Consider the following 27,691-nt stretch of genomic DNA (forward strand, 5'->3'; position numbering starts at 1 on the left):
AGCTACGGGCTTGCTACTGTATCAAAGTTGGACACAATTGTAGTCAAAACAATGCTGTTTGTTAATTAGTTTTATAAAACACTCTCATTCCGTAATAAACATCCATTTGTTTTCCCAATATATTTAATTTAAAAAAATAGCCCAAGAGTAACCAACACTTATCATACAGAGATTTGACACCAGATTGACTTTGCACCAGTTGTTTTCATAAGGTCATAAATCATGTGTAATTCACATTTTTTGTCTCATCTTTCCACCCGTTATATTCTAACGGGTCCCATTTCAAAATAACTGGTACACATCTAGCCCTATACTTCCCAGTGTGCTGTGCTGAAAAACACGTATCATCATCACATTTCAATCTGTACAGCACAGTACAAGGTCATTTACAATAGAAGTTAACAGAGGACAAGTGAGTCACAAGATGTGTAGTGGGACAACAGACAACAAGAATACGTTTTTGACTAGTTATTTTCCCCAGCAGTATTGTGTTCACCATACATTGTAGTAGATTATGCGGTTTGAATACGTAAGCAATAAATAATGCTAAATTATAGGAATCATAGATTGGATGGACATTATTTGTAGTGTCACAGAAAAAACACCAACACGTTTTCATCTGGAATGGACAACATTACACCAGAATGGCAAATGAATCTGCCATAAAATCAATAGAATAAAACCCTCATCTGTGCAACAATGGCAGAAATTGGGGAATTGATTGGATAACCCATATCCAGTACATACATACTGTACATACGACATACAAATACTACAGGAGTCAAATATGCCAATGACGGTGCCCTCTCTTTAATTACAGAGAAAACGAGAGGAAAAAGAAAAATTAAATAAATAGATGTTTGTGGGAATGTATTCATAGCAGGTTGTACACGTTTCAGTTGGTGTCCATTGTACTTGAGAACATAGGAGAGAGAGAGATCTGAACAGATCCACAGATCCTAACCCTCACTCCATCCAGACATGAAGTGATCCTTTATTCTCCTCATTTAAAGGCACCTAAACCACCACTAATATAAAACTGTCTGAAAAACTAAACACCGTGTAAATCTACTGTATAGTGTCATTTCATGTTAGTTCCCCCAGGTACATTTAAAGATGCATAATATCCACGTCCCTTTATAGAAGTCTAACAAACAACAGCTCTGAGGTAGTGCAATACTGCTTCTCATTTCCTCTACAATAACATTTGACTGATCATGTACGCTAACGGTAACATATTAAATATTGAATAAAATCAATGATGGCAGAGGATGTTTTTGACTCCCAGTATATAAAAAAACTTCACTTTGGTTAATAGGCTAAGACACACTTCCGTTATTTTTTTGTTGTATCAAAAGTGCATGGTCCGTGTGTGTGTGTGTGACGAGTCCTCTCCTATTCTACAGTATTGAATGTAACAGTAATATGATATCGGTCTTGGAGAGGGGAGGGAGGGTCTGTGTCACATGTCTTATCTCTCCATCTCTCTCCTCTCCCAGTCTCTAAGGGGTGGAGGGGGCCCTAAACGTAACCCCCCAGGCAGAGCAGTAGCAGCACGTGCACGGTGAGCAGGTAGAGGGACACCAGCAGGGGTGTGCGCTGGCGAGAGCAGAAGGACACGCGCAGCATTCTCATCAGGCCTGGCCTGTTGCTCCCCCGAATCTGATGGAGGGGGAGAGAGGGAGGGGGAGAGAGAGAGAGGGAGAGAGAGAGGGGAGAGGGGAAGAGAGAGAGGGAGAGAGGGGAAGAGAGAGAGGGAGAGAGGGGAAGAGAGAGAGGGAGAGGGGAAGAGAGAGAGGGAGAGGGGAAGAGAGAGAGGGAGAGGGGAAGAGAGAGAGGGAGAGGGGAAGAGAGAGAGGGAGAGGGGAAGAGAGAGGGAGAGAGAGAGAGAGAGGGAGAGAGAGAGGGAAAGAGGGAGAGAGGGAGAGGGGGAGAGAGGGAGGGGGAGAGAGAGAGAGAGAAGTATAGACAGTTACAGGAGGCAGTAGTAGTAGTAGTAGTAGTAGTAGTAGTAGTAGTAGTAGTAGTAGGAGGAGGAGGAACAGACCATTCTTACATGACAATGGTGAATGGACATTTCATCTTCAGATATGTATGCTGTGTAAATAATCCAGGGTGTTGGTTGGTACTTACTCGGGTGACAGAGCCTCCTGGTGGCTCAATGAGGACAGCTGTCTCAGAAGCAGAGAACTGCCCTTCATGGGCCGACTGCCATTCACCCTGGTTGATCCTACGGCAGGTGAGCGAGGAGAGAGATACTGAGTAAATACTGTCTGACACACACAGGAAAGCACTCCGATAAGTTCCAACACAAATATGCCAAACGATGACTTGAGGCCAATAATCCCATTATCAACACAGTACCTCTACAGATCTCAGAGCAGAGCATCTCTATAGAGCCTGACAGTCATAGCAGCGAGCTGACATGCTCATTCCTCATTAGAATCATACTGTGTCAGTGAGTGTAGAGCTGTAGGGGAAGGCAGAGGATGACCCCTGTCATGTGACAGGAGACACTAAGCTGTGATAACTCTCTTACAGTTTGAGGCGGTCCTGGGCGGCCATTAGCTGCTCCTCCACAGCCACCCTATACTGCTGCTCCTCATCCAGTCTGACAGGCACAAAGAAAGGACACATTAGCATGTCAGACATGCTTGCGTTATCATGGGCTGGGGCTGTGTGGTGTTGAATGGGTTTGTTGTGTCTGTTCTGTTTGTTATTGTTCATTTTTTGCGTGCGTGTTTTGGTCAATGGTAGAGAGAATGTGTGTGTGTGTACTGTATGCGTGTGTGTTTTGGTCATTGGTAGAGAGAACGTGTGTGTGTACTGTATGCGTGTGTGTTTTGGTCATTGGTAGAGAGAACGTGTGTGTGTACTGTATGCGTGTGTGTTTTGGTCATTGGTAGAGAGAACGTGTGTGTGTACTCTATGCGTGTGTGTTTTGGTCATTGGTAGAGAGACCGTGTGTGTGTACTGTATACGTGTGTGTTTTGGTCATTGGTAGAGAGAACGTGTGTGTGTACTGTATGCGTGTGTGTTTTGGTCATTGGTAGAGAGACCGTGTGTGTGTACTGTATGCGTGTGTGTTTTGGTCATTGGTAGAGAGAACGTGTGTGTGTACTCTATGCGTGTGTGTTTTGGTCATTGGTAGAGAGACCGTGTGTGTGTACTGTATTCGTGTGTGTTTTGGTCATTGGTAGAGAGAACGTGTGTGTGTGTACTGTATGCGTGTGTGTTTTGGTCATTGGTAGAGAGAACGTGTGTGTGTACTGTATGCGTGTGTGTTTTGGTCATTGGTAGAGAGAACGTGTGTGTGTGTACTGTATGCGTGTGTGTTTTGGTCATTGGTAGAGAGAACGTGTGTGTGTACTGTATACGTGTGTGTTTTGGTCATTGGTAGAGAGAACGTGTGTGTGTACTGTATGCGTGTGTGTTTTGGTCATTGGTAGAGAGAACGTGTGTGTGTACTCTATGCGTGTGTGTTTTGGTCATTGGTAGAGAGACCATGTGTGTGTACTGTATGTGTGTGTGTTTTGGTCATTGGTAGAGAGAACGTGTGTGTGTACTGTATACGTGTGTGTGTTTTGGTCATTGGTAGAGAGACCGTGTGTGTGTACTGTATGGGTGTGTGTTTTGGTCATTGGTAGAGAGAACGTGTGTGTGTGTGTGTGTACTGTATGCGTTTTTAAAGGGGGGTGTCGTGGGGTTGAGAACTGGTACCTGCGCTGGAGCTCTTTAAAATCCACCCTGAGGCTCTCGCTCTCTGAAGGGCCACTGTGCTGCTGAGGAGCTCCGGGGGCACTGTCCACTTCCCCTGTCCCCTGGGGGCCACAAAAAATAGTAAAAATCACTAAACATTGTAGAAATCCCTATAGTAGAGTCTTAAATCGCTCCAGAGATGTCAATGTGTAAATCTAGTTCCTCTGTGCCATAGTGGACACATTATCTTTAAAAACATATGTTCAGTATGTATCAACTAGGGACAGTGAATGAATCAGAGCAGAGTGATATCCAAGGGCGTGCTGACCTTGCGCTTGTCTTCGTGCAGTTCCTGGAGCTGCCTCTGGAGGGCAGTGCAGCGGCTCTCTGCCTCGTCTAGCCTCTGGGAACTGCCTTGGAACTGGGAGTAGAGATGGCGGTTCTCCTCAAACACATGTGAGAGCTGAGGAGAGGGAGGGACAGCAACGGGCTCAGCAGACTGCGCACGCACGCGCGCACGCGCACGCACACAAAAGACAGAAGAACGAAGAAGAAGCAGAGAGGAAACGATGAAAGAAAATGGACAAGGGGCATGCAAGAGAAATGAAGAGGAAAGAGCCAGAGGGAGACACATAGATGGAATATGTAATCATCTAATCCAGATTCATGTAATGAAGTAACTTTCATCCAACCATGTCATTTAGTATTGTAAGTCAGAGGGTGATCAGAGGTAGTTGTCAGAATGGTCCAGAAAAAGGTGATTTCACTGCACCTTTTATACCCGCTGTAAACTGTGTACGTGACAAATACAATTTGATTTGGACATGAACAGCAGTCTGCCATCTCACTAATGCCTGGTCCAAGTACAGTCGTTATCAGTTTCAGATTTAGAGGTGTCCTCCTCCTCACCTGTCTCTGGTGGTGTTCCTCCGGTGGTTTGGGCCTGGTGGCGCGGGCCTCCTCCAACATGGCACCGAGCTGGCGGACCTGCTGGTCACGGTCTGAGAGGGTGGCCAGGGTCTGCTGCTTCAGGAGCTCTGCCTGGGCCTGCCAGTCAACCTGCTCCATCCTAGACAGAGACAGATATACCTATGTAGCCAAGGCATAGTCACTCATATACCTCTAAACATGATTAAGAATGTTTGGATTTTAAATAACATAAGCAGCTTTTTATGAAGTATGTCTCACCTGAGAATTTCTAGTTCCTGGTTCTCCCTCTGCCTCAGGTTGTCTAGCTCCCTCATCCTGTCCACCATCTCATCAGCCCTCCTCTTCTCCTCCTCTAGCTCCTGGCTGAGTCTAGACAGCTCTCCACCTCCCAGTCGAGTGAGCTCTGAGTGCTGCCGCTGGAGCTGTTCCAACTATAGGACAGGGAGAAACAAAGCTTGTGTTACTGTGGATACTGGTATATGAAAACACTATATACAGATAAGTTATGACATCACTACCATTGTGGTTGTGTTAGTAGTTGTCATGACATTGGCCTGTTGGGGGAGGTTTATGACCCCCATAAATACCTTTCCCCTTTTCTCTCTCTACTTTATAGAGTTGACTCTTGTAAAGCCTTTGTAACATAGAGAGTCTGGTAACATCAAAAGGTGGGAAACGGAACCATATTTCGGTAATCCAACCAGTTGGAAATATGTGTTTGATGAATATGATCTCAGATCAGTTGTTGTCTGAGACATTACTACTAATGACAGGATGACAAACTGTATCTTGGAAAGTCGACACATTCTAGTTATCAGATTCACATGGACTTGAAACTATTTGTGAAAAGGTTAAATGTAATTTTAGCTTCTTAAATGAGAGAACGGCTTGTCATAGAGAAACTCTGCTCACTTAGAGGCCCCGCCCAAGTGAACAGACATTGGTTGTAAACTATGAAACACGCCCTTCTCGTCACCCCGATATAAGCCCGTTGACGAAAATCCAACTTTCTGTTCCGAGGACGTGAGGACGACGGTCCTACGTTAAAAGGGCTCAGATAATAACCTAACGAAATTCATCGTGTTCAAGGTGAAGGTGACGATCGACACACCGAAAGGATGAATTTCGACCATACCAGCCAGAATATAGCATGAGCTTAAAAGTATGGCAACTTGGTATGAACTTTGAACTCTTATTCACTCCTAGCCGTTGAGTTAGCAGCAGCCGCTGTAAACGTGGGCTAGGAAAGGACGGACGACATATCCAGTCTAACACACAGAACGATACTACAACGTATCCAGTTTACCACCAGAGACATTCTTCAGAGAACAAGAGATCCCTGCTGGGCAACCCGATCTTCCATCTACGACCAACCTACTGAACCGCAGCTCAGAGTAAATATTCCTTGCATTTTCTTTTTCCAAATGGGCGGTTATTTAGAATGCATAAGATTCTGTATTTATAATAGATTAGCTTCTCCCTTTGTTACTCAGTCTTCCCGCGCTTTCATTCAAAACCCAACCCCCTTTCTCTGTGTAACCAGCAATCATATGTGTTCCATCCGCAAGGGACCTTTTCCTTTATGACATCATTTGTAATTAATGTATGATCCATTCTGTGTAGATGTAATTCTGTGTTATTTAGGTATTTTGTAAATAAATAATTAAACCAAATGATGTATTGCTGATTCAACTTGTTTAGCCAGGGTTTGTGAAGAGAACCAAGAATTTACAACTTTCAGATGAGACTGAATAAGGTGACGATTAAATATTGACTGATATTGAGGTAAAAGATTACCAGGTCTTTAAGAGTTTATTCAGAAGATAACAGCTCTATAAACATTATTTTGTGGTGCCCCGACTTTCTAGTTAATTACACTTACATGATTAGCTTAAATCAGGTAATATTAATTACAGATAAATGATTTTATAGAATAGCATGTCATATCACTTAATCTGGCATAGCCAAAGACACGACATAATGCTTTTATGGAATACTTTGTGTTAAATGGAGATAACTCTGGTTGATTACCAGTCTCTCCCTGTCGTTCTGCAGGGCTGATAGAGCGTTCTTCAGTCCCCACACCTCCGCAGTGGATCCTCCATGGCCTGTGGTGGGTGTCTGCTGGCCCCCTACCCTGCTCATCTCCTCCAGTCTGAGGCTGAGCTCCTGGGCCTGGCTGAGTGCCTGGTCCCTGCTGCCCTGCAGTGACGCCATGGCCTGGCCGAACGCCTGGTTCTGGGCCCGGAGCTGGCCGGCCACCTCCCTCTCCTCCAACAGCCTCTGCTCCATGCTCAGCAGGTCTCGGGCCAGCTCAGCCACCCTCTCAGCCGCTGTCTCCGATTCCGTGCGCGTCACCCCTCCCTCCCAACGCAGTTCTTTCAGCTCCTTCTGCCGAGCCTCCTGCACCTCTCTTTCCTTGGCAAGGCTCTCCTCCAGGCTCTCCACCTGGGCCCTGGCAGCCTGCAGCTGCTCCCTCAGCTTCTCTACCTCCGCCCCAGGAGCGTCTCTCACCTGCCTGTTTCCACTATCACCAGCCTGGCTGAGTGTCTCCCTCTCCACCGCCTGAACAAAAGCCTCCCCTCCCTCCAGGCTCTTGATCTTAGCCTCTAGCTCAGCTCTCTCCTTCTCCAGGGTAGCGATGCGCTCCAGCTGGCCGGACAAGAGCTGCTTGTGCTGGGACTCCTTCATGGTGAGGACCTGGGTAAGGTCGTCCCTGTAGCCGTGAAGCTGGGCAGATAGCTTGGCCTTCTCTGCGTGGAGGTCGTCCCTCTGGACCAATAGGGAGCGCAGCTCCTCCTTCAGACTGTTATTCTCCGCAGCAGCCTCCTGGATAAGAGCGTCTTTTTCCATCATCACCTGGGACAACAGACCCATTACGTAGAAGGATGGGTTATACAACTGGGGCACGAGGAAGACATTCTACAGTACTATCACTACTTACAGTTTCAGCATGTCGATGACATGCGTGTACATAAACATTTACTACCGGTCTACAGAATCTCTTCTTGACCTGTCATTTATGCCTCTGTACACATGAGTGTTAACATTGTTTTTTTTTACCTGCAGATGTTTCTCCTCCAGCTGTTTGTACATGCCAAGTACTCTGTCTCTGTCGTCCTGTAAAGAGCCCATGGCCTTGGTGAAGGCGTCCAGCCTGGCTTTGCTGTGGCTGCTCTCCTCCTCTGCCTTCCGCAGCCGGTCCTCCAGACACCGCACCTCCTCTCTCCTCTCCTCCAGCTCCTTCTCAGCCTCCTGGGCCCTGGCGTCAGCTTCCCTCCTGGCCTCCTCTGCAGCCTGGGTGGAGCAAGCATGTAAACAGTCAAGAAGATGCAGGGGAATGGGTTTAAACATTTCCATTGTCATAAAGCAGAGATTAAATAAAAGTGATGCGTACCTGTGTCACGGCCTGCTCCTTCTCCCCCAGCAGCTCTACCTCTCTCCTCTCCTTCTCACACAGCGCTGTCTGCAGGCTCTCTGTCAGGGTCTTGGAGGAGCGCAGGTCTGTCTCCAGTTGTTCCACGCTCAGGCCCAGCCTCCTTCCCTCTGCTTCCCTCTCCTTCAGCTGGGACCTGACCTCATTGGTCTCTCCCTGCAGCTTCCCAACTGCCTCTTCCAGGGCCTGGGTTCTGTGGCGGAGCCCCTCCGCCTCGCTCTCCAGGGAAGCCAGCTGGGCGCGAGTGTCAGCCAGGGAGGTCATGGTCTGGGCTAGGGACTTCTGAAGCTCTCCCCTCTCCTGCTCCATGGCAGCTTGGTTCTCACGGAGCTTCTTCTCTTCCTGCTCCCATTTCAGCTGCCACTGCTCGTCTGCTTTCTGCAGTCTGGACAAAGAATAAGAAATAAACACATTACATAACACAGCATAGTGTATCACAAACCTGGCAGGAAATTGGGGCAATTTAATTAATTGACTTTTTCAGGAACAGTAGCCATTTTTACCTGTCCACTGTAAGCTGTAGCTCTTCTCTCTGTGCGGTCTCTTTCTGCAGCTTTTCAGCCAGATCTCTGGATCGGGTCTCTCCCTCCCGCACCTCGGCCTCCTTCCCCTGGAGGGTGCTGTTGAAGCGACTCTCCCACTGCCGGGTCTCATCCAGCACGCGGTCCCTGTCGTCCTGCAGGGAGGACATACAGCGCGAGAAGGCAGCCAGTCGGGCCAGAGACTCATCCAGACGGGCCTGCATCTGCTGGGCCTGTCTCTCAGCGGTGTCAGCCAGCTCTTTTGCCTCCCGGGTGGCATCCTCCTCTCTCTCCTTCTCCCGGTAAGACTCCTCCAACCTCAGCTCAATCTGCTTCAGCTCAGCTCCCAGCCTGAACCTCACAGAGTCCAGGCTCTGCTCTGCCTCTGCTTTCAACTCAGCCTCTCTCTGTAGAGCGGTCTGCTCACAGGCTCTCCTCTCAGCTTTGGCCTGGCTGGCCTCTGTCTGGGTCTCAACCAGCTGGGCTTTGCAGCTAGATAGCTCAGCCTCAGCCTTCTTCAAAGCGTCTGTGACTTTGGTCCTCTCCAGATAGGCTTGCCCAAGCTCTTTGTGGACCTCGTTGCTGCCCAGTTGCAAAGCCTTGCCCTCCCTGGCCATCTCGCTGATCCTTTCCTGGTACTGGATGCAGTCCTTCTGCATCTGGCGCACCTCCAGCTGCTTCTCTCTCAGCAGCTCCTCCAGCTGCTTTGCCCGACTCTGGCTGCCCTCTTTCACCCTCTGGGCGGACTTCAGCTGCTGCTCCAGCTCCCTCTGTTTCCCTGACTCGGCCTCTGCCTCAGCCCTCTCTCTCTGGGCCTGCCTCTTGTCCTCCTCCAGCCTGGCTGCCCGGTCCCTCTCGCTCTCGGCCAGGGCTTCCAGTTCGGCACGCTCCCTCTCCAGTCTCTCCACCTCCCGCTGCAGCTCCGCAAGGCGCTCCCGGCTGTCTGCCGCGTCCTGCTGGTAGCCGGCGATGCTGCCATTCAGCTGGGCCAGCTGGTCCATCAGACACTCCTCTAGGTCGTCCTTTTCTACCTCCAGGCTGCTGTGGAGCTCCTGGAGTTGGGCTTCCCTTTTAGAGCTCTCCTCCATCAGCCTCTGTTCCTTAACTTTACTCTCCTGAAGGAGCTGCTCCAGAGAGGCTAGTCCAGCCTTGAGTTCAGCCTCACTCTCTTGCCACGGTTCCCTCTCTGAATGTAGGGCTGCCTCCATTTCCCTCCGTTTTCCCTCAATTGTGGCCAGTTCACTTTCAGACATGTCCGTCTTCACTGGCTCCTCTCTCTGGGTCTGTTCCTTTTCTTTACTCTCCTGAAGGCGCTGCTCCAGAGAGGCCAGCTCGGCAGTGAGTTCAGCCTCGCGCTGTTGCCTCAGTTCCCTCTCTGACTGTAGGGCTTCCTCCATTTTGCTCAATTTCTCATCAATTAGGGCCTGTGTATTTTCAGTTATTTCGGTCTTCACCATCTCCTCAACAGAGGGCGTTTCAGGTGGAGCTACCTCAGACTCTATGGCCTGACTATGTGGCTCTATGTCCTGAGGCTGGCTCTTAACTGGCTCTTGGGTAGTTTTAGTCATGACTGTACTAGGCTGCTGGGCAACAATAGTCTCCTCCACTACATCATCAGAGCTGGGGGTTTTATCTGGGGCTAATCTATCCCCTTTCTCTAGCTCTTGGGCTAGTTGCTCCCTTAACTCAACACCCTGCTGTTCTAAGGAGTCCCTCTGTGCCGTAGTGGCATTCAAATCAGCTTTCAGAGCCTCAAACTCTTCTTTGAGTCTTTCAAGTTCTCCTTTGAGTGCCTTGTCCTCTCTTCTTATTCCTTTCTTTTCATCCATCTCTCGGAGTCTCTCATTCTCCTCCTCTAAATCCATGATTTTTTGCTGCTTGGTCTTGGCAAACTTCCTCATCTTGTCTTTGACAGTGTCCACCTCTTTCTGGGCCTCTTCTTTCTGCCGTTCAGCCTCCTGCTTGGCTGCCTCGTGGGTCCTGGCTCTAGCAACAAGCTCCTTCCTCTCCTGCCTAGCAGCTTCCAGCACACGTCTCACACGCTCTGCCTCATCACTCACGTTCTCATAGGACTTTAGCAGAGTCTCATACTCATCCTTCATCCCATGCACCTTGTCCTCCCATTCTCTGCATGCCCGGGCAGCCTCCTCTCTGGCAGACTCTGCCTCTCTTTTACAGAAGTCTTTCTCTGTCAGCATACCCTCCATGGCCAGCTTGAGGCTCTCGCAAGATCCCCCAAGGCTCTGGTTCTCCACCAAGGTCCGATCGACCTCCTCTATCAGCCTCTCTCTTTCTGCTCTCAGCTTCTCCAGCTCGACTTCTCTAGCCTCCATCCTCTGCTGCAGTTTAGTGATGACTTTATCAGTGGAGGCCAACTCTTCTTTCTGGCTTTTGTTCTCTTTGAGGGCCTCTTTGCGGGAGATAAGGGCAGCTTTGAGCTTCTGCTGAAGCTGCAGGATCTTGGCCTCGCTGCCTTTCTCTTCCTCCTGCTTCTGGGGGACCTCGGCCTCCAGTCTCTGGCTCCTTTCCTTCTCTGCTCTCAGGCCTTCTTGCAGGGAGGCGATCGACTGGTCCTTCTCATACACTGTCTCTTGCATAGACTGGACGAGGGAGCTTTGCTCACCCAGCTGCTGGCTAAGCTCCATGATCTCATTGTTCTTGTTGCTCAGGAACTGCTTGAAGTCCTCCACCTCTGTCTGCAGGACGGCAATGGTGGACTCAGCGGAGTCTGATGCGGCTCCCTTGGCTGCAGCCTCCAACTCTGCTTTCACAGCTTCTGCATAGGTCTGAGCCTGGAGACACTTCTCCCTCAGAGCCTCCAACTCCTCATAGACATGTTCAATCTGGCTCTCCTTCTCTCTCAGGGCCTGCAGCTCTTTGCCCAGCACTAGAAGCTCACTTTCCCTGAGTGACAGGCTAGCCTGACTCTCCTGCAGTTGGCCCTCCAACTCTGTACAAGATGCCTTCTCAGCCTGGACCTCTTCTTTCAGAGCTTGTAATGAGGCCTCAATGTCAGCTGAAAGTAACTGAGAGGGTTCCTCGGCACTGGTAATGGGTTTATCACCTTGTTGTTGTTGTGCTTCATTCTCAGGAGCTGAAAATTTGACCCAGTCTTCCTGGACCCAATCTCCTGCAGCTGGCTTCTCAATCTTCTCCACTGCAGCATTGGTCTCCAGCTCGGCATGTATTTCCTTCTCTGTGCTCACCTCTTTCTGTGCCTGCAGTTCCTTGAGCTCGCTCAGTCTAGTCAACAGCCCATCTCGTTCACCAACCTGCTCCTCCAAACGCTCCAACAGCCCATTGTACTCTTCCTTTTGTTGTTTAAGCTGTTCGCGGTGGTGCCTGTCCTTTTCTTTGGCCATGCGGATGGTTTCTTTGTGAGAGTCCTGGGCCTCCTGGAGTTTCTTTTGCAGTGTTTCGCAATCTGACTCCGGTGAGGCCACCTGGGACTGCAACCCAGTGATTTCAGATGAGGTGTCAGCCTCTGGAGTCTGCTGAGCTCCCTCACTCAGCCTTCTGGTCATTTCAAGTGTTTCTTCCAGAACCTGATCCTGCTGGCTGATTTTCTGTTCCAAAACTTCCATGACCTCTTCTTTGGACCTCAAGTCTTGTCTGAACTCTTCGAGAGTAGTTTCAATTGCCATAACCTCTTGTTTTCTGTCTTTTTCTAAAGCTGGTACACTTGCAGGGGCTTCCTCCGTTGCTTTCCCTACTTGTCCTTTCCTTTGATCTGCCTCTTTCTCAAACGCCGCAACTTTTTTCATCAGCTCTTTGCGCTGCACCAGGGCTGCCTGCAACCTCTTTTTAATGGTGGCCACTTGGGTTGTCAGATCCTCTTTGTCCTTTCGCAAACTAGTGAGCTCATCACTATCCTCTACATGACTCTCCCCTGTCGCTTTCTCATTTTCTCCAGCTTTCTCAAGCTCAAATATCTGCTTCTTCAGTTTCTTGACCTCAGTGCTCATCAGGAACATCTCCTCACCGGTCTGGAGCAGTTTGGCAGACAAGCCGTTGCTCAGCTCCATCATCTCCTGCTCTTTCTGGGTAATACGCAGTTGCAGCTCGTTAATCTCAGTGTCCCTCTCAGACAGTACAGCTTTGGCCATGTCCCTAGCCTGAGAGAACTCCAGCAAGCTGGCCTCCATGTCTTGGAGCTTCTGCTCCAGCTCAGAGGAAGTGATCTCCCCTTCTTCCAGCTGGGTGCTCAGCATCCTGGCCTGGCCCTCCTGCTCAGAGAGAGAGTGCTGAGCCTCGTCCAGGTCTGCCTGCAGGGCCTGGATCTTCTGATCTTTGGAGCTGCCTTCTGTCTGCAGGCTGTCCAGCTGCTCCTCCAGGAGATGCATCACCATGCTCTGCCTCTCCAACTCAGAGCCACTGTGCTGGGCCACCGTGTCCATCTCTGACCTGGCTGACTGGAGCTCTTCCTCATATCTCTGGGCCTGGGACTCTGCCTCATCCTTGGCAGCTGCCAGGGACCGAATCTCTTCCTCAAGGCCTTGGGTTCTCTCCTGTGACTCTGAGGCAGCCTCTCTCAATCTCTGGAGCTCAGCCATGAGCTCACTGTACCTGTTCTGCATCTCATCTGCCAGGGCCTGGGCAAACACCTGTCCAGGGGCAGAGTCAGAGAGGGTCACCCCCTGCTGTTTGAGGTGCACCTGCACAGTCTCACGGATGATGACTGATGAGGACTCCACCTGGACTGTGGATGTTTCCTGCTCAGAGCTGTTCTCTTCCCAGGATTGCATCTGGAGCTGGCCAAAGCCCTGCAGTATGGGAGGCGACTGCTGACCTTCATCTTGGTTCACAGCCTCTAGGAGGGTCCAGCTGCTGTGGGCCACCTCGGAGTCACTGCTCGTGACCATCTCATCAGAGGAGGCCCCCTTAGATTCTCCGGGAGAGTCAGACTGGGATTCAATGAGCTCTGGACTGCTCTCGTTATCAGCGGAGACTGACAGGCTTGACCTATCCTCTGCCACCAGGGTGGTGTCCTCCTCTTGTGTGTCTTCTAAGAGGTCTGGCAGCACTGTAGGACTGTCGCAGAGGGCCATGGCAGTGTCCACACGCTGGTCTAGAATCTGATCAGAGATTACCTTGAATGCATCATTTGAGCCCCGCTCTTCAGCCAGCACAAGACTCTCTCGCAGGGCAGCCAACTCATGGTCTTTCTCCAATAGCTGCTGCTCCAGAGCCAATATTTGGGCTGGGGAAATCAATAAAGAGGAAAATTAATAGCCAGCATAATAATCACAAAATGCACAATTAAAACAGATATTTTTCATGTACCCCATGCAGGAACTAAAATTCAACCCTACCACTGGCACCTCCCAGTAGTTCATGACTAGACCTATATATTATGGATTCATTCAGATTTTTGCTTCTAAATGTTAACAATTGAGATGATTATTGACATACTGTCAACATACTGTCAATACTGTTAACATGTCTACTAAACCACCAGTCTTTCAGGTTTAGTCACAGACAGTGAAATGGGTAATCCTGTAACCGCATCTGCGTCACTATACCAAACTCTGTTGTCAGCGAAGCCTGTGACAGCACAGTCCAATCCTATGCAAACACATCAATAGAGGGTGTGTGTGCTGCTGGCAGGATGTATGACTGGTCCTGGTGGTTGGCTTTCAGATGTATGACTGGTCCTGGTGGTTGGCTTTCAGATGTATGACTGGTCCTGGTGGTTGGTTTTCAGATGTATGATTGGTCCTGGTGGTTGGTTTTCAGATGTATGACTGGTCCTGGTGGTTGGTTTTCAGATGTATGACTGGTCCTGGTGGTTGGTTTTCAGATGTATGACTGGTCCTGGTGGTTGGCTTTCAGATGTATGACTGGTCCTGGTGGTTGGCTTTCAGATGTATGACTGGTCCTGGTGGTTGGTTTTCAGATGTATGACTGGTCCTGGTGGTTGGCTTTCAGATTCAGAGAATAAAAACACACATCTTAAAATAGGTCTCCTTACCCTTTTCAGCATCAGTCACGTCTTCCACAGCCGGGTCAGTCACACACTGGGCCATTGACTCACGAGCAGCCTAGGAGTGAAAAACAAACGCCTGAGTTATTTCTGAACACACAGAGGGTGTAAACCTTATGACTTAATAATAGATAAATCACATTGAAGTGGGACTACATTCAAAATGATGTGAGTTAACAGTTTCACACAGCTGTATTGTAGTTACACAATAGTTACACTGTAGTTATGATGAGCCTGGGTGTGAAGGTCAGCCCATGGCTGCAGTCATAACAGAGGATCAGTGGAGAGGCGATTAGCATTGCCTTGATCCAAATGACAGGAGGACATTCTGCCTCAGCATTATTAAACCCAACCGCTGTCTCTGTCCCTCAGGATGTCCCCTCTGAGATAGATCGTGGCCGACTGACCTGCCCCAGTAGTCAGGGCAGAGACCAGAGAGACTTCCCCACATGAATAAGTGTGTGACACTCAATGTGCTGACTGGGAAGTCCTCACAGCACAGTGAAATAACAGCACACCAATTGATCATTTTGTATCAGACTGTACACACATACAGCACAAATGTCTATTGGGGGGGTTTGTCATTTTCTATTGTGACTACGAACTGTCAGCAATTCTGTTTGGAAAGGGGATTGTCTAACAATTAGATTGAACATACAGTGCCTTCAGAAAAGTATTCACACTCCTTGATTTATTCCACATTTTGTTGTGATACAGCCTGAATTAAACATTTATTCAAATGGAAATGTTGTGTCACAGGATGACACACAATACCCCATAATGTCAAAGTGGAATTATGTTTTTAGACATTTGTCTAATTATTTAAAAATTAAGAGCTGGAAAGTCTTGAGTCAATAAGTATTCAACCCCTTTGTTATGGCAAGCCTAACTAAGTTCAGGAGTAAAAATGTGCTTAACAAGTCACATAATAAGTTATCATGGCCTCACTCTGTGTGCAACAATTGTGGTTAACATGATCTTTGAATGATTACCTCATCGCTGTAACCCACACATACAATTACCCCTCAGCCAAGCATTGAATTTCAAACACAGATTCAATTACAAAGACCAGAGAGCTTTCCAATGCCTTGCAAAGAAGGGAACCTATTGGTAGATGGATAAACATTGTAAAAGCAGTCATTGAATATCCCTTTGAGCATGGTGAAGTTATTAATTACACTTTGGATGGTGAATCAATACACCCAGTCACTACAAAGATTTAGGCATCCTTCCTAACTTAGTTGCCGCAGAGGAAGGAAACCGCTCAGGGATTTCACCATGAGGCCAATGGTGACTTTAAAACAGTTCAAGTTTAATGTGATAGGCTGTGATAGGAGAAAACTGAGGATGGATCAACAACATAGTATTTACTCCACAATACTAACCTATATAACAGAGTGAAAAGAAGGAAGCCTGTACAGAATACAAATATTCCAAAACATATCTGTTTGCAACAAGGCACTAAAGTAAAACTGCAAAAAATGTGGCAAAGTAATGAACTTTTTGTCCTGAATACAAATGGTTGCGTTTGGGGCAAATCGAACACAACACATCACTGAGTACCTCTCTTCATATCTTCAAACATGGTGGTGACTGCATCATCTTATGTGTATGCTTGTCATGAGCAAGGACTAGGGAGTTTTTTAGGATAAAAATGGAAGAGAGCTAAGCACTGGTAAAATCCAAGAAGAAAAACTGGTTCAGTCTTCTTTCCAACAGAGACAGATTCACCTTTCAGCAGGACAATAACCTAAAATACAATGCCAATTATAAACTGGGTGGGTCGAGCCCTGAATGCTGATTGGATGACAGCCGTGGTATATCAGACCTTATACCATGTGTATGACAAAACATTTATTTGTACTGCTCTAATTACACTGGTAACCAGGTTTTAATAGCAATAAGGCACCTCGGGGGTTGGTGATATATGGCCAATATACCACGGCTAAGGGCAGTGTCTAGGCACTCCGCGTTGAGTCGTGCATAAGAACAGCCCTTAGTCGTGGTATATTGGCCAAATACCACACCTCCGCTTGCCTTATTGCTTAAATATACACTGAGTGTACAAAACATTAAGAACATGCTCTTTCCATGACATAGACTGACAAGGTGATTCCAGGTGCAAGATCCCTTATTGATGTCTCTTGTTAAATCCACTTCAATCAGTGCAGAGGACAAGGAGGAAACAGGTTCAAGAAGGATTTTTAAGCCTTTAGGCAATTGAGACATGGATTGTGTATGTGTACCATTCAGAGGGTGAATGGGCAAGACTAAATATTTAAGTGCCTTTGAACAGGATATGTTTGTAGGTGTCAGGCACAGCGGTTTGTGTCAAAAACTGCAACGCTGCTGGGTTTTTCACACTCAACAGTTTAACATGTGCGCTAAGAATGGTCCATCACCAAAAGGACATCCCGCCAACTTAACTTCTTATGGATAGGGGGCATTTTCACGTTTGGATGAAAAGTGTGCCCAGAGTAAACTGCCTCCTACTCAGTCCCAGATGCTAATATATGCATATTATTAGTAGTATTGGATAGAAAACACTCTGAAGATTCTAAAACTATTTGAATGATGTCTGTGAGTATAACAGAACTCATATGGCAGGCAAAAACCTGAGAGAAAAATCCAAACCAGGAAGTGGGAAATCTGAGGTTTGTAGGTTTGGGATATGGGCCATCTTGCACTTCCTAAGGCTTCCACTAGATGTCAACAGTCTTTAGAACATTGTTTCAGGCATCAACTGTGAAGGGGGACTGAGAGGGGAATGAGTCAGAGGTCTGCCAGCAGCCTCGGTCTCGTGACGTGCGGTCATGAGAAAATTACCTCTCGTTCCATTGCTTTTCTATAGACAAATGAATTCTCTGGTTGGGACATTATTAAACATTTATGATAAAACATCCTAAAGATTTATTCTATACATCGTTTGATTTGTTTCTACGACCAGTAATATAACTTTTTGGAATTTTCATCCGACATTTCCACTGGACTTGCCCGCGCCTCGTGAGTTTCGATTTGTTTACTAAACGCCCTAACAAAAGGAGGAATTTGGACATAAATTATGGACTTTATGGAACAAATCAAACATTTATTGGGGAACTGGGATTCCTGGGAGTGCATTCTGACGAAGATCAAAGGTAAGTGAATATTTATAATGCTATTTCTGACTTATGTTGACTCAAACATGGCGGATATATTCTTGGGTTGTGTATGTCGTCTGAGCGCCGTACTCAGATTATTGCATGGTTTGCTTTTTCCGTAAAGTTTTTAAAAAATCTGACACAGCGGTTGCATTAAGGAGAAGTACATCTTTAAATCTGTGACTAACACTTGTGTCTTTTATTAATGTTTATTATGAGAATTTCTGTGATTTGATGTGGCTCTGTGCAAATTCACGGGATGTTTTGGAGGCAAAGCCAAATGTAAACTGAGGTTTTTGGATATAAATATGAACTTGATCAAACAAAACATACATGTATTATTTAACATGTTGTCCCGGGAGTGTCATCTGATGAAGAATATCAAAAGGTTACTGATTAATTTGATCAATATTTCTGCTTTTTGTGACTCCTCTCTTTGCTTGGAAAATCGCTGTATGCTTTCTGTGACTAGTTGCTGACCTAACAAAATGATATGTTCTGCTTTCGCCGAAAAGCTTTTTTGAAATCGGACACTGTGGTTGGATTAACGGGAATTTTATCTTTAAAATGGTGCCTAATACTTGTATGTTTGAGAAAATTTAATTATGAGATTTCTGTTAGACAAAATAGACAAAGAACATTAGAGAATCTAGCAATGGATACAACAGACTGAAGAGTCTGGTAATTTGGGGTTCACAGATAATAAACCATTAAAGCTATTTCTCCCAAAGTACATTTTCATGTTTATTTTCTTGTTATTACAGGATTCAAAACAAGCTTACAACATGTGTTACCTTCATTCATTTAGTAGTCGTAACAATCTCCTAAATTAATTTAGTGCGTCTGACTGCTCACCATTCCAATTTGCTGCTCCAGCTGTTGTATCCTAGCAACTGCCTCTTCGCCTTCTGCGGTGCGCTTATCCAGTTGTTCTGAAAGAAAAACAAAATTATTAAATATGCTGCAAGCAAGCCGCTTGTTAGGGTATCATGAATGCTTGATAGTGTATTCGGTTCCCTTACCTTGCAATGTCTCCATGGTGTGGGTGACCTGGGCGCAGCGTTCCTCGCTCTCCCTCTGCTCCACCCTCAGCCTCTCCAGCTGGGCCTCCAGTGTACCCAGGCACAGGGCCGGGTCGGTGGGTACAGGGATGTCCTCCTCGGCCCCCTCTCCAGCCAGAGAGCGCAGGCCTGTCAACAACTCAGCCAGGGCCTCTCCTGCCCTTTGCCCCTCTCCATGCTCCTCTCTTAAGGCAGCAAGCTCCTTCTCCAACCTGGCTACTTCTCTGTTGGTCACTTCCTCCCGCTCTCTAGTGGCCCACTCCAGTTTCACTGTCAGGTCCTCCATCTGGGTTGATCTGTCTCTCTCTGAAGCCTCCAGACTGGCTAGCTGGGCTGCTCTGTCCCGCTCGGAGGCCTCCAGACTGGCTAGCTGGGCTGCTCTGTCCCGCTCGGAGGCCTCCAGGTTGACTCGGAGGGCCGCCAGCTCTGCCTCGGCCTGGCTGGACCACCCAGCCCACTGCTGTCTCTCCTCCTCCCTCTGCCTGCCAGCCTCAGCCAGCTCCTGCTCCATCTGGCGGAACTGAGCCGTGAGGATCTGCAGAGAGAAGGAGGCAGAGAGAAGGAGGCAGAGAGAGAGAGAGAGAGAGAGAGAGAGAGAGAAAGAGAGAGGAGCCAGAGTGAGAGAGAAGGAGGCAGAGAGAGAGGGAGCGAGTTAGAGAGGAAGCGAGAGAAAGCGAGGAAGAGAGAAAGAGAGGCAGAGAGAGAGAGGCAGAGGGGGAAAGAGAGGCAGAAAGAGAGAGAGACAGAGAGAGAAAGAGAGAGAAAGAGAGAGAGAATAAAGACAGATGAAGGCGGGGACGGTAGAATCTACAATGAGAACTGCTCGGCTGTGCCAGTAAAGCAGCGATTATGCATTTAGATGAGAAATGCGTCTACTCCTCAGCCCTTATGTAACATGCAATTTGTCAATCAACAAATGTACTTAGTCAGTCAGTGTCACTCTGCTGTCACACTAGTACCTTGGTGAATAATGTAATACAGTACTCTGTGTCAGTCTCTTCAGATGGGCTCATTTTGGGTCAGTCAGTTGCATTGTTATTCTATTGTTATTCTATTGTGGGGCCTTCATTGAGAAAACACCATTCCCACTATGGCTCTACACTGACCAGGACAGTAGAGCGTGTCTGTACCTGTTTCTGCTGGTCGGCATTGTTCAGCTCCCCCTGCAGCATCTCCAGCACCTGGCAGCGTGACCGCATGGCTTCCTCCTGCTCCTCACAATGTCGCTGGGCTGCACGTAGAGCCTAGCAACACACACACTAAAGGCTTGGGTACAGGCTAAAAACAGTGTATAGGACCTGGCCTGTGTGAGGGAGTGTAGAATGAGTCAGAGAATGAAGTCTGTACCTGCTGTAGCTCAGCGTCGTTCTGGCTCTGCACTGTGACCCTCAGCAGCTCGTCCTCATGCTTCTGGATCTGCTCCTGGAAACGCACGTCTTTTTCACAGACAACTGCCTGAAGCACACGAACCTAAACGCATGACACATCTCTGCAGTCAGCTGACGGCCCCCTTTTAAACAATCTGGAACATTTTCTTTCAAAATGGTTTGAGTGACAACAAAACTGGCACCTGCTCCGTGTGTATGGCTTCCTTTTCACACAGGGCCTGTTCGGACATCTGGAGACGCTCCTCGAGGTTCTTCGCCGAGGTCGAGACCTCACTGAGCTGCTTCCTCAGCTCCTGGAGTTCCTCCTCCACAGCAGGAGCTGAGCTGGTGAAGGAGCTGTCTGGAGAGCTCTTCAGGAAATAGACAAGGATTTCAAAATGTTATTGATGACAAAATAGTCTAGTGTAGACCAAACTGGCTGTAAAGAATCTACAACATTTGAACTCTATACATTACAGCTAAAATACACATCAGAACTATGCTTATTGAACATGGAGTTATTTGAACTCGGCTAAAGGACTTACTGCTGCTCCCTCCTGCCCTTTGAGGTCAGTAATTTGTTTGTTCAGAGCAGCCATCTTGGTTTTGGCCTGCAGCTTTAGTTTAGTGAAGCGTGCCCCCGCTGTCTCCCTTTCGCTCTGTAAACACACCAACAAAGACAACATCGAAACTTGTGGTCCAGCAACAACAGCGTCATCTCAGTAGATTTCTGACGACAATCTTTATTTGACAAGAAGTGCATCAAATATGAATATTTCATGATCCCAACCCACACAGGACAGAAAGAAAATCTAAGCTATACATTGAGGGCACATCCATATAAAACCACTGCATCCATGTCTCACACACACGCATACAAAAGTCATAGCAATACACATAGGCGCACGCACACACACACACACACACACACACACACACACACACACACACACACACACACACACACACACACACACACACACACACACACACACACACACACACACACACACACACACACACACACACACACACACACACACACACACACACACACACACACACACACACACACACACACCTGTACCCAGGCCTCACCTTGAGCTGCTTTTCGAAGGAGGCCAGCTGGCTGTCCTTATCTCTGACCACCTCCTTGAGACGCACTGTCAGCTGCTCCAGATGGGCCAGCCTTTCCAGGGGCTCCTCCTCCACCCCAGGCCCAGACTCCTCAGGGGCTCCGGGGGCATCTCCAGGGGGGAGTTGGGGGACCAACATATCCTGCAAAAAGGCCACAGAGAAGAAGAGTGGATACAAATATGGAGACTTGGAGAACATTAAGGCCTGCAACGGTGATCCGTTAGAGCAGGGTTTATCAAACTGGGTCCTGGGGTCCCCCTCCCCCTGGGTGCACATTTAGGTTTTTACCCTAGCACAACACAGCTGATTCAAATAATAATTAATTTTTATAAAATAATAATAATTTATTTTTATAAATGTATCTGTTATTTTACCAGGTAAGTTGACTGAGAACACGTTCTCATTTACAGCAACGACCTGGGGAATAGTTACAGGGGAAAGGTGGGGGATGAATGAGCCAATTGTAAACTGGTGATGATGGTGATTGGTTATTTGAATCAGCTGTGTAGTGCTAGAGCAAAAACCTAAATGTGCACCCAGGGGGACCCCAGAACCGAGTTTGGGGGACCATGTGTTAGAGTGCTGATCAGTTTTGCCTTTTAGATCACAATGGATTGATTATTATGGACAGAGAGAAGCTGATCCTAGTTAAGCACTACAACTCACACAATAGATAAATATGGGCCCAGGACAGAAAACATGTGCCATGTTATGTAAGCTTGTGAGGGGTTGAGGGAGTCTCTCTTACCTGAGGGGCTCCATCGGGGGGCTCGTCCCCAGACAGCTCCTGCAGGACGTTGGTAAAGCCCTGGGACAGCCGGCTGAGCATGTAGCCGAAACTGGTGGTACAAGACAGAGTTTTGACATTGAGGGTTCTATCTCAATCAATCATTATTTATAAAGACATTTTTACATCAGCAGTTGTCACAAAGTGATTATACAGAAACCGGATCAAAAAAATCTCCATGGAGTTTGCATTATGATGCATTTACAACGTTAGCGCCTCTTTTATGTTATGATTCACAATTTATTTATTTTTTATTTTTAAGACAAAAACATAGATTGACTCAAATAATCAATGGCAATAAGTGCAGTAGAAGAGAACAATTGAGACCAGTGAAATCATAGAATGAGGGTTCCTGGACAGTCAATCAGTGGAGGCTCCTCGGAGGACCATCCTCAGTGAATTTCATAAAAAGTAGTGAAATATAAAAAAAGTTATCCCTTTTAGATCAAACTATACTAAATATATTCACGTCACCAAATAATTGATGAAAACACACCATTTGCAATGAAGGTCGACAGTAGCCTCAGCAGCACTCTGTATGTTAGCACCATGGTGTAGCTGGAGGACAGCTAGCTTCTGTCCTCCTCTGGGTACATTGACTTCAATACAAAACCTAGGAGGCTCATGGTTCTCACCCCCTTCCATAGACTTACACAGTAATAATGACAACGTCCAGAGGACATCCTAGAAACCTATCACAGCATTTACTGACATGTTGTCCATGCAATCAAAGGATCAGAAAATGAATCTAGTACTAAAAGCATAAGCTACCGCTAGCTAGCACTGCAGTGCATAAAATGTGGTGAGTAGTTGACTCAAAGAGAGAAAGACAATAGTTGAACAAAATAATTTATTCAAAAATTAAGGAAAAGCGAGAGAGAGATATTTTGTTGTATTTTATTTTGTTACTTTCACTTACTTAGCTAGCGCATGCAGCTAGCTAGTTTAATGTACTCAAACACCTAGCTCAAACAAAGAGGGATGCTATGTTAGCTAGCTGGCTATGGCTAACCAACACTGGATTTCTTCCAAGTCAAGGTAAGCTTTTTAAAATATTTTTTATATAATTATTAATTGCCACCAGGCCCACCGGTTCTTAAATGGAGCAAAACTTGGATAGGAATACCTGAATTTGTCCAATAAAATTCACATTTTTAACTGTTGGACTAATGATTACTCCCTAGATTAGCTAGAGGCAGGCAAAAGTATGGAAGGCGGTATTGAATGTGTCACTGTCTGTCACCTTGATTCTCTACCTTGTAAACTTTCATTCATAGGCTAGGTTGTAGCAACCTCACAATGGGTATCGGGAAAATTAGAGTATCATGTAGTAGCCTAAACCTATAGATGTTGCATTGCGGTGATACAGCCCGAAAGGATGCTGTAGATGGTGCATCTGTAAAAGTTTGTGAGTGTTTTTGGTGACAAGCCGAATTTCTTCAGCCTCCTTTGTTTTGTTGACAATAACCTCACACTCGATGTCAACAAAACAAAGGAGATGATCGTGGACTTCAGGAAACAGCAGGGGGAGCACCCCCCTATCCACATCGACGGGACAGTAGTGGAGAGTGTAGTAAGTTTTAAGTTCCCCGGAGTACACATCACGGACAAACTGAATTGGTCCACCCGCGCAGACAGCGTGGCGAAGAAGGCGCAGCAGCGCCTCTTCAACCTCAGGAGGCTGAAGAAATTTGGCTTGTCACCAAAAGCCCTCACAAACTTTTACAGATGCACAATCGAGAGCATCCTGTCGGGCTGTATCACCGCCTGGTACGGCAACTGCTCCGCCCATAACCGTAAGGCTCCAGAGGGTAGTGAGGTCTGCACAACGCATCACCGGGGGAAAACTACCTGCCCTCCAGGACACCTACACCACCCGATGTCACAGGAAGGCCAAAAAGATCATCAAGGTCAACAACCACCCGAGCCACTGCCTGTTCACCCCGCTATCATCCAGAAGGCGAGGTCAGTACAGGTGCATCAAAGCGGGGACCGAGAGACTGAAAAACAGCTTTTACCTCAAGGCCATCAGACTGTTAAACAGCCATCACTAACAGTGAGTGGCTGCTGCCAACTTACTGACTCAACTCTAGCCACTTTAATAATGGAAAAATGTATGTAATAAATGTATCACTAGCCACTTTATATGTTTACATACCCTACATTACTCATCTCATATGTATATACTGTACTCTATACCATCTACTGCATCTTGCCTATGCCGTTCGGCCATCACTCATTCATAAATGTATATGTACATATTCTTATTCATTCCTTTACACTTGTGTGTATAACGTAGTTGTTGTGAAATTGTTAGGTTAGATTACTTATTAGATATTACTGCATGGTCGGAACTAAAAGCACAAGCATTACGCTACACTCGCATTAACATCTGCTAACCATGTGTATGTGACAAATAAAATTTGATTTGAGCTGGGTGAACGGAATGTGAATGACAGTCATCCAATATGCTGTAATAGAAATAAGGCCATGCTCATAAAAAAAATGTATCATCCTCCCTCATCTTAAACGGCACCGACCGCCACTGCATTCAATCATCCTTTGTGCCAATAATATACCTGTGGCAACATACATTAACGGGCATTATTGTTATTGTTTTGTGACCCAGATAGTTCGTGCAGAGGGCCTCGAGGTTCGAGTGTCACTGGAAGAGCCGAACACTGCCGAACAATAGGGCCATTCGACTGCGGCTGCGTCATTTCGTTTTGCCCACTACTCCTGAACAGCAAAGATTATAGGGAGAAATGGATGGCTTACTTTCTGAACAGTTTGACAGTGCTGTCTCCAACCATAGTAAGAGTATTTGATGTGTATACATAAATCGGAATTATGATGCTGTATTGGTTGCGCTTGTATAAAAACAGCGAGTTAGCTTTTCAGTGCACGTAGACAAGCAGCTAGCTAGCTGGCTAACAAGGATAACAGTAATTGGCTAAATATATCGCTGTGCCTTGTTTTTTTGGAGCGTGTGGCAGCTGTTCTAAACTGCAACTCTGGGAATGGTGTGCTGATAGTTGAAAGAACGAGGGACTAACCTGTATGAGTGCTTCTCAGATACCGGTTTCTGCTTTTTATTTGAAGAATATCCTCTGCTGTATTTCTGTGCATAGCCACATCACCAAACATCCCGGAAACAACTTGCAGAGCATCGATTGGCCAGTGGAGGATTGCACAACAGTAAGGGGATGTCTGTAAATTCCGACCGTTTACCATTTTTCAAGAGACTGTCTTATTAAGGAAAAATGTGCAACATGCGCCAAAACGCTCTGTTTTTTTTACAAGATAATGTTTTGGTCTTTTTATACCATGATTAACCTTCTTAACCATTTTCATTTGTAACCACACAACTGAATTTAATAGGATGGGGCCGGGTCATGACCCACGAGTCAATCTGATTATCAACAATGGAAGACAACTTGGACGAAGCCTTCTCCTACTTGCACACTACACCACAGTGTTTGTGACCTTTGTGAGTCGCTCTGTGAACTGGTTCGTGCAGATGCTAAAGTGGACCACACTGTTTGCACGGTACACCGTGTCCGTCTTTGACTCCATCTACAGACACCTGCATTGGTGGCGTAGAAGGGGCGGTGGAGGGGTTGCCAAGCAGATCTGCCCCAGCCCTGACACAAAATCAGGGTGACCAGAGTAAACATGTCAAGTCTCTTTAAACTTGAAGAAGTCTTAATGATTTAATTGAGAGTTTTAACCTTAGCACTAACCGGACAGCCTGCTCAAGACATCAAATCGGAAGATCTCACTGCTCTTTTGGGAAAATGAAGTGCAACAGTGGTGAGAGAGTTGAAGTAGAATGGAAATAGCACCTTACTGAAGTCTTTCATTTCTTTGTTTAATTCCTTACTAACAGTCTAGTGTTTTACAGTATATGCATGTATCTGTTGCATGTGTATTCCTTGTGCTGTAATGCCAATATGAAAGTTACATGTTTGAATTTTCATATCATAAACTGCTAGAATAATGTTCAAGGAAAGCTTCTCCAAAACCACTAACAGGAGGGGAAGAATCGTGCATTAAACACACTCACTCATTAAAGACATCTCTGGTATTATAACACTTTTCTAAAGGGGATCAATTCAACTACACTACCCACCTATGAACTGTCATTTGTAACATGTATAGGATGTACAGTATAGGGGTCTAACTAAGCAGCTATTTTGTCCCACAGCCAGCTATTCATGTAACTGTAAATAACTGAGAAGTATGCTTCCAGGGCCACCGGACAGGGAATGGGTCTTTCACATTCTAATCTCGGCACCCAGAACCAAATCTAATCGATTACATTTATGTTCAGTCAGTCTCAAGACTATTCCCATTCCTGCATTATACTGTCTATCAGTAATTCTAACCACTATTGAGTTGAACAAATACAGAATTGTCTTTATCTATGCTTGTGTTTCCTTTTATTGTATTCTTTTTTTAAACTTATTTTAATTGTAAAAACTGTGAAAATACTATATGAATGGCAGCATTGTGTTCAAAATCATGCCAACAATAATCCCTACAGTTGGAAATGTGTTGGTTGTCTGTACTTAAATCACTATTTTAATCACTCATATACACCGAGTATACCAAACATTAGGAACACCTTCCTAATATTGAGTTGCAACCCCACCCTTTTGACCTCAGAACAGACTTAATTCGCCGGGGCATGGACTCTTCAAGGTGTTGAAAGCGTTCCACAGGGATGCCAACGCTTCGCACAGTTGTGTCAAGTTAGCTGGATGTCCTTTGGGTGGACCCTTCTTGTTGCACACAGGAAACTGTAGTGTGAAAAACCCAGCAGCATTGCAGTTCTTGACACAAACTGGTGTGCCTGGCACCTACAACCATACCCCATTCAAAGGCACTTAAATATTTTGTCTTGCCCATTCACCCTCTGAATGGCACACATACACAATCCGTCTCAAGGTTTAAAAATACTTATTTAACTGGTCTCCTCCCCTTCATCTACATTGATTGAAGGGGATTTAACAAGTGACATCAATTAGGGATCATAGCTTTCACCAGGATTCACCTTGTCAGTCTATGTCATGGAAAGAGCAGGTGTCCTTAATGTTTTGTATACTCAGTGTATACCACAGGTGTCAAACTCATTCCATGGATGAATGAGTGTCTGCGGGTTTTTGCTCCTCCCTTGTACTCAATAGAGGAATTAAGGTCACCAGCGAGTAACAAACTCCCCTCACCTGGTTGTTTAAGGCTCTATTGAAAGGAAAAAACAGGGCCTCCCGGGTGGCGCAGTGGTTAAGGGCGCTGTACTGCAGCGCCAGCGGTGCCATCGAGTCCCTGGGTTCGCGCCCAGGCTCTGTCGTAACCGGCCGCGACCGGGAGGTCTGTGGGGCGACGCACAATTGGCCTTGGTTGGTAGGGATGTCCTTGTCTCATCGCGCACCAGCGACTCCTGTGGCGGGCCGGGCGCAGTGAGCGCTAACCAAGGTTGCCAGGTGCACGGTGTAGCCTCCGACACATTGGTGCGGCTGGCTTCCGGGTTGGATGCGCGCTGTGTTAAGAAGCAGTGCGGTTGGTTGGGTTGTGTATCGGAGGACGCATGACTTTCAACCTTCGTCTCTCCCGAGCCCGTACGGGAG

The 27,691-nt window shown here is 46.7% G+C and overlaps 1 protein-coding gene and 1 long non-coding RNA gene across 3 annotated transcripts; one reads left to right on the plus strand and one right to left on the minus strand.

Annotated features, from left to right (window-relative positions):
• Window positions 1–101: 101 nt before the first annotated feature.
• On the minus strand, window positions 102–25,209 carry LOC139392602 (golgin subfamily B member 1-like). Of its 2 annotated transcripts, none has more exons than XM_071140694.1 (21): window positions 25,118–25,209; window positions 22,023–22,113; window positions 21,236–21,415; window positions 20,683–20,796; window positions 20,341–20,508; window positions 20,118–20,240; window positions 19,901–20,014; window positions 18,732–19,305; window positions 18,565–18,641; window positions 14,558–14,627; window positions 8,569–13,786; window positions 8,027–8,450; window positions 7,693–7,926; window positions 6,661–7,488; window positions 4,888–5,060; window positions 4,609–4,768; window positions 4,028–4,162; window positions 3,721–3,821; window positions 2,540–2,611; window positions 2,134–2,230; window positions 102–1,662 (listed from the first exon to the last, which is right to left on the minus strand). In XM_071140694.1, the coding sequence occupies exons 2-21, from the start codon at window positions 22,101–22,103 to the stop codon at window positions 1,522–1,524; spliced, it is 9,084 nt and encodes a 3,027-aa protein (XP_070996795.1). In that variant the 5' UTR covers window positions 22,104–22,113; window positions 25,118–25,209; the 3' UTR covers window positions 102–1,521. The 2 variants fall into 2 exon arrangements, with proteins under 2 accessions (XP_070996795.1, XP_070996794.1); XM_071140693.1 differs by having other exon boundaries at window positions 106–1,662; window positions 4,028–4,198.
• On the plus strand, window positions 24,800–26,488 carry LOC139392603 (uncharacterized). The gene is made up of 2 exons (XR_011629716.1): window positions 24,800–24,875; window positions 25,193–26,488. It is a non-coding gene; the product is annotated as an uncharacterized lncRNA (long non-coding RNA).
• The last annotated feature ends 1,203 nt before the right edge of the window (window positions 26,489–27,691 follow it).

This window comes from Oncorhynchus clarkii, chromosome 33 (genome assembly GCF_045791955.1).
Source record: "Oncorhynchus clarkii lewisi isolate Uvic-CL-2024 chromosome 33, UVic_Ocla_1.0, whole genome shotgun sequence".
NCBI lineage: Eukaryota > Metazoa > Chordata > Actinopteri > Salmoniformes > Salmonidae > Oncorhynchus > Oncorhynchus clarkii.

Bases quoted from the DNA above. Each gene is read 5' to 3' on its own strand.
- LOC139392602 (XM_071140693.1), bottom strand. From the start codon at position 22,103: ATGCTCAGCCGGCTGTCCCAGGGCTTTACCAACGTCCTGCAGGAGCTG. The intron at 20,797-21,235 runs GTGAGGCCTGGG...GTGTGTTTACAG, and splicing joins CCTTCGAAAAGCAGCTCAAG to AGCGAAAGGGAGACAGCGGG. The intron at 13,787-14,557 runs GTAAGGAGACCT...TGATTTCCCCAG, and splicing joins CGTGACTGATGCTGAAAAGG to CCCAAATATTGGCTCTGGAG.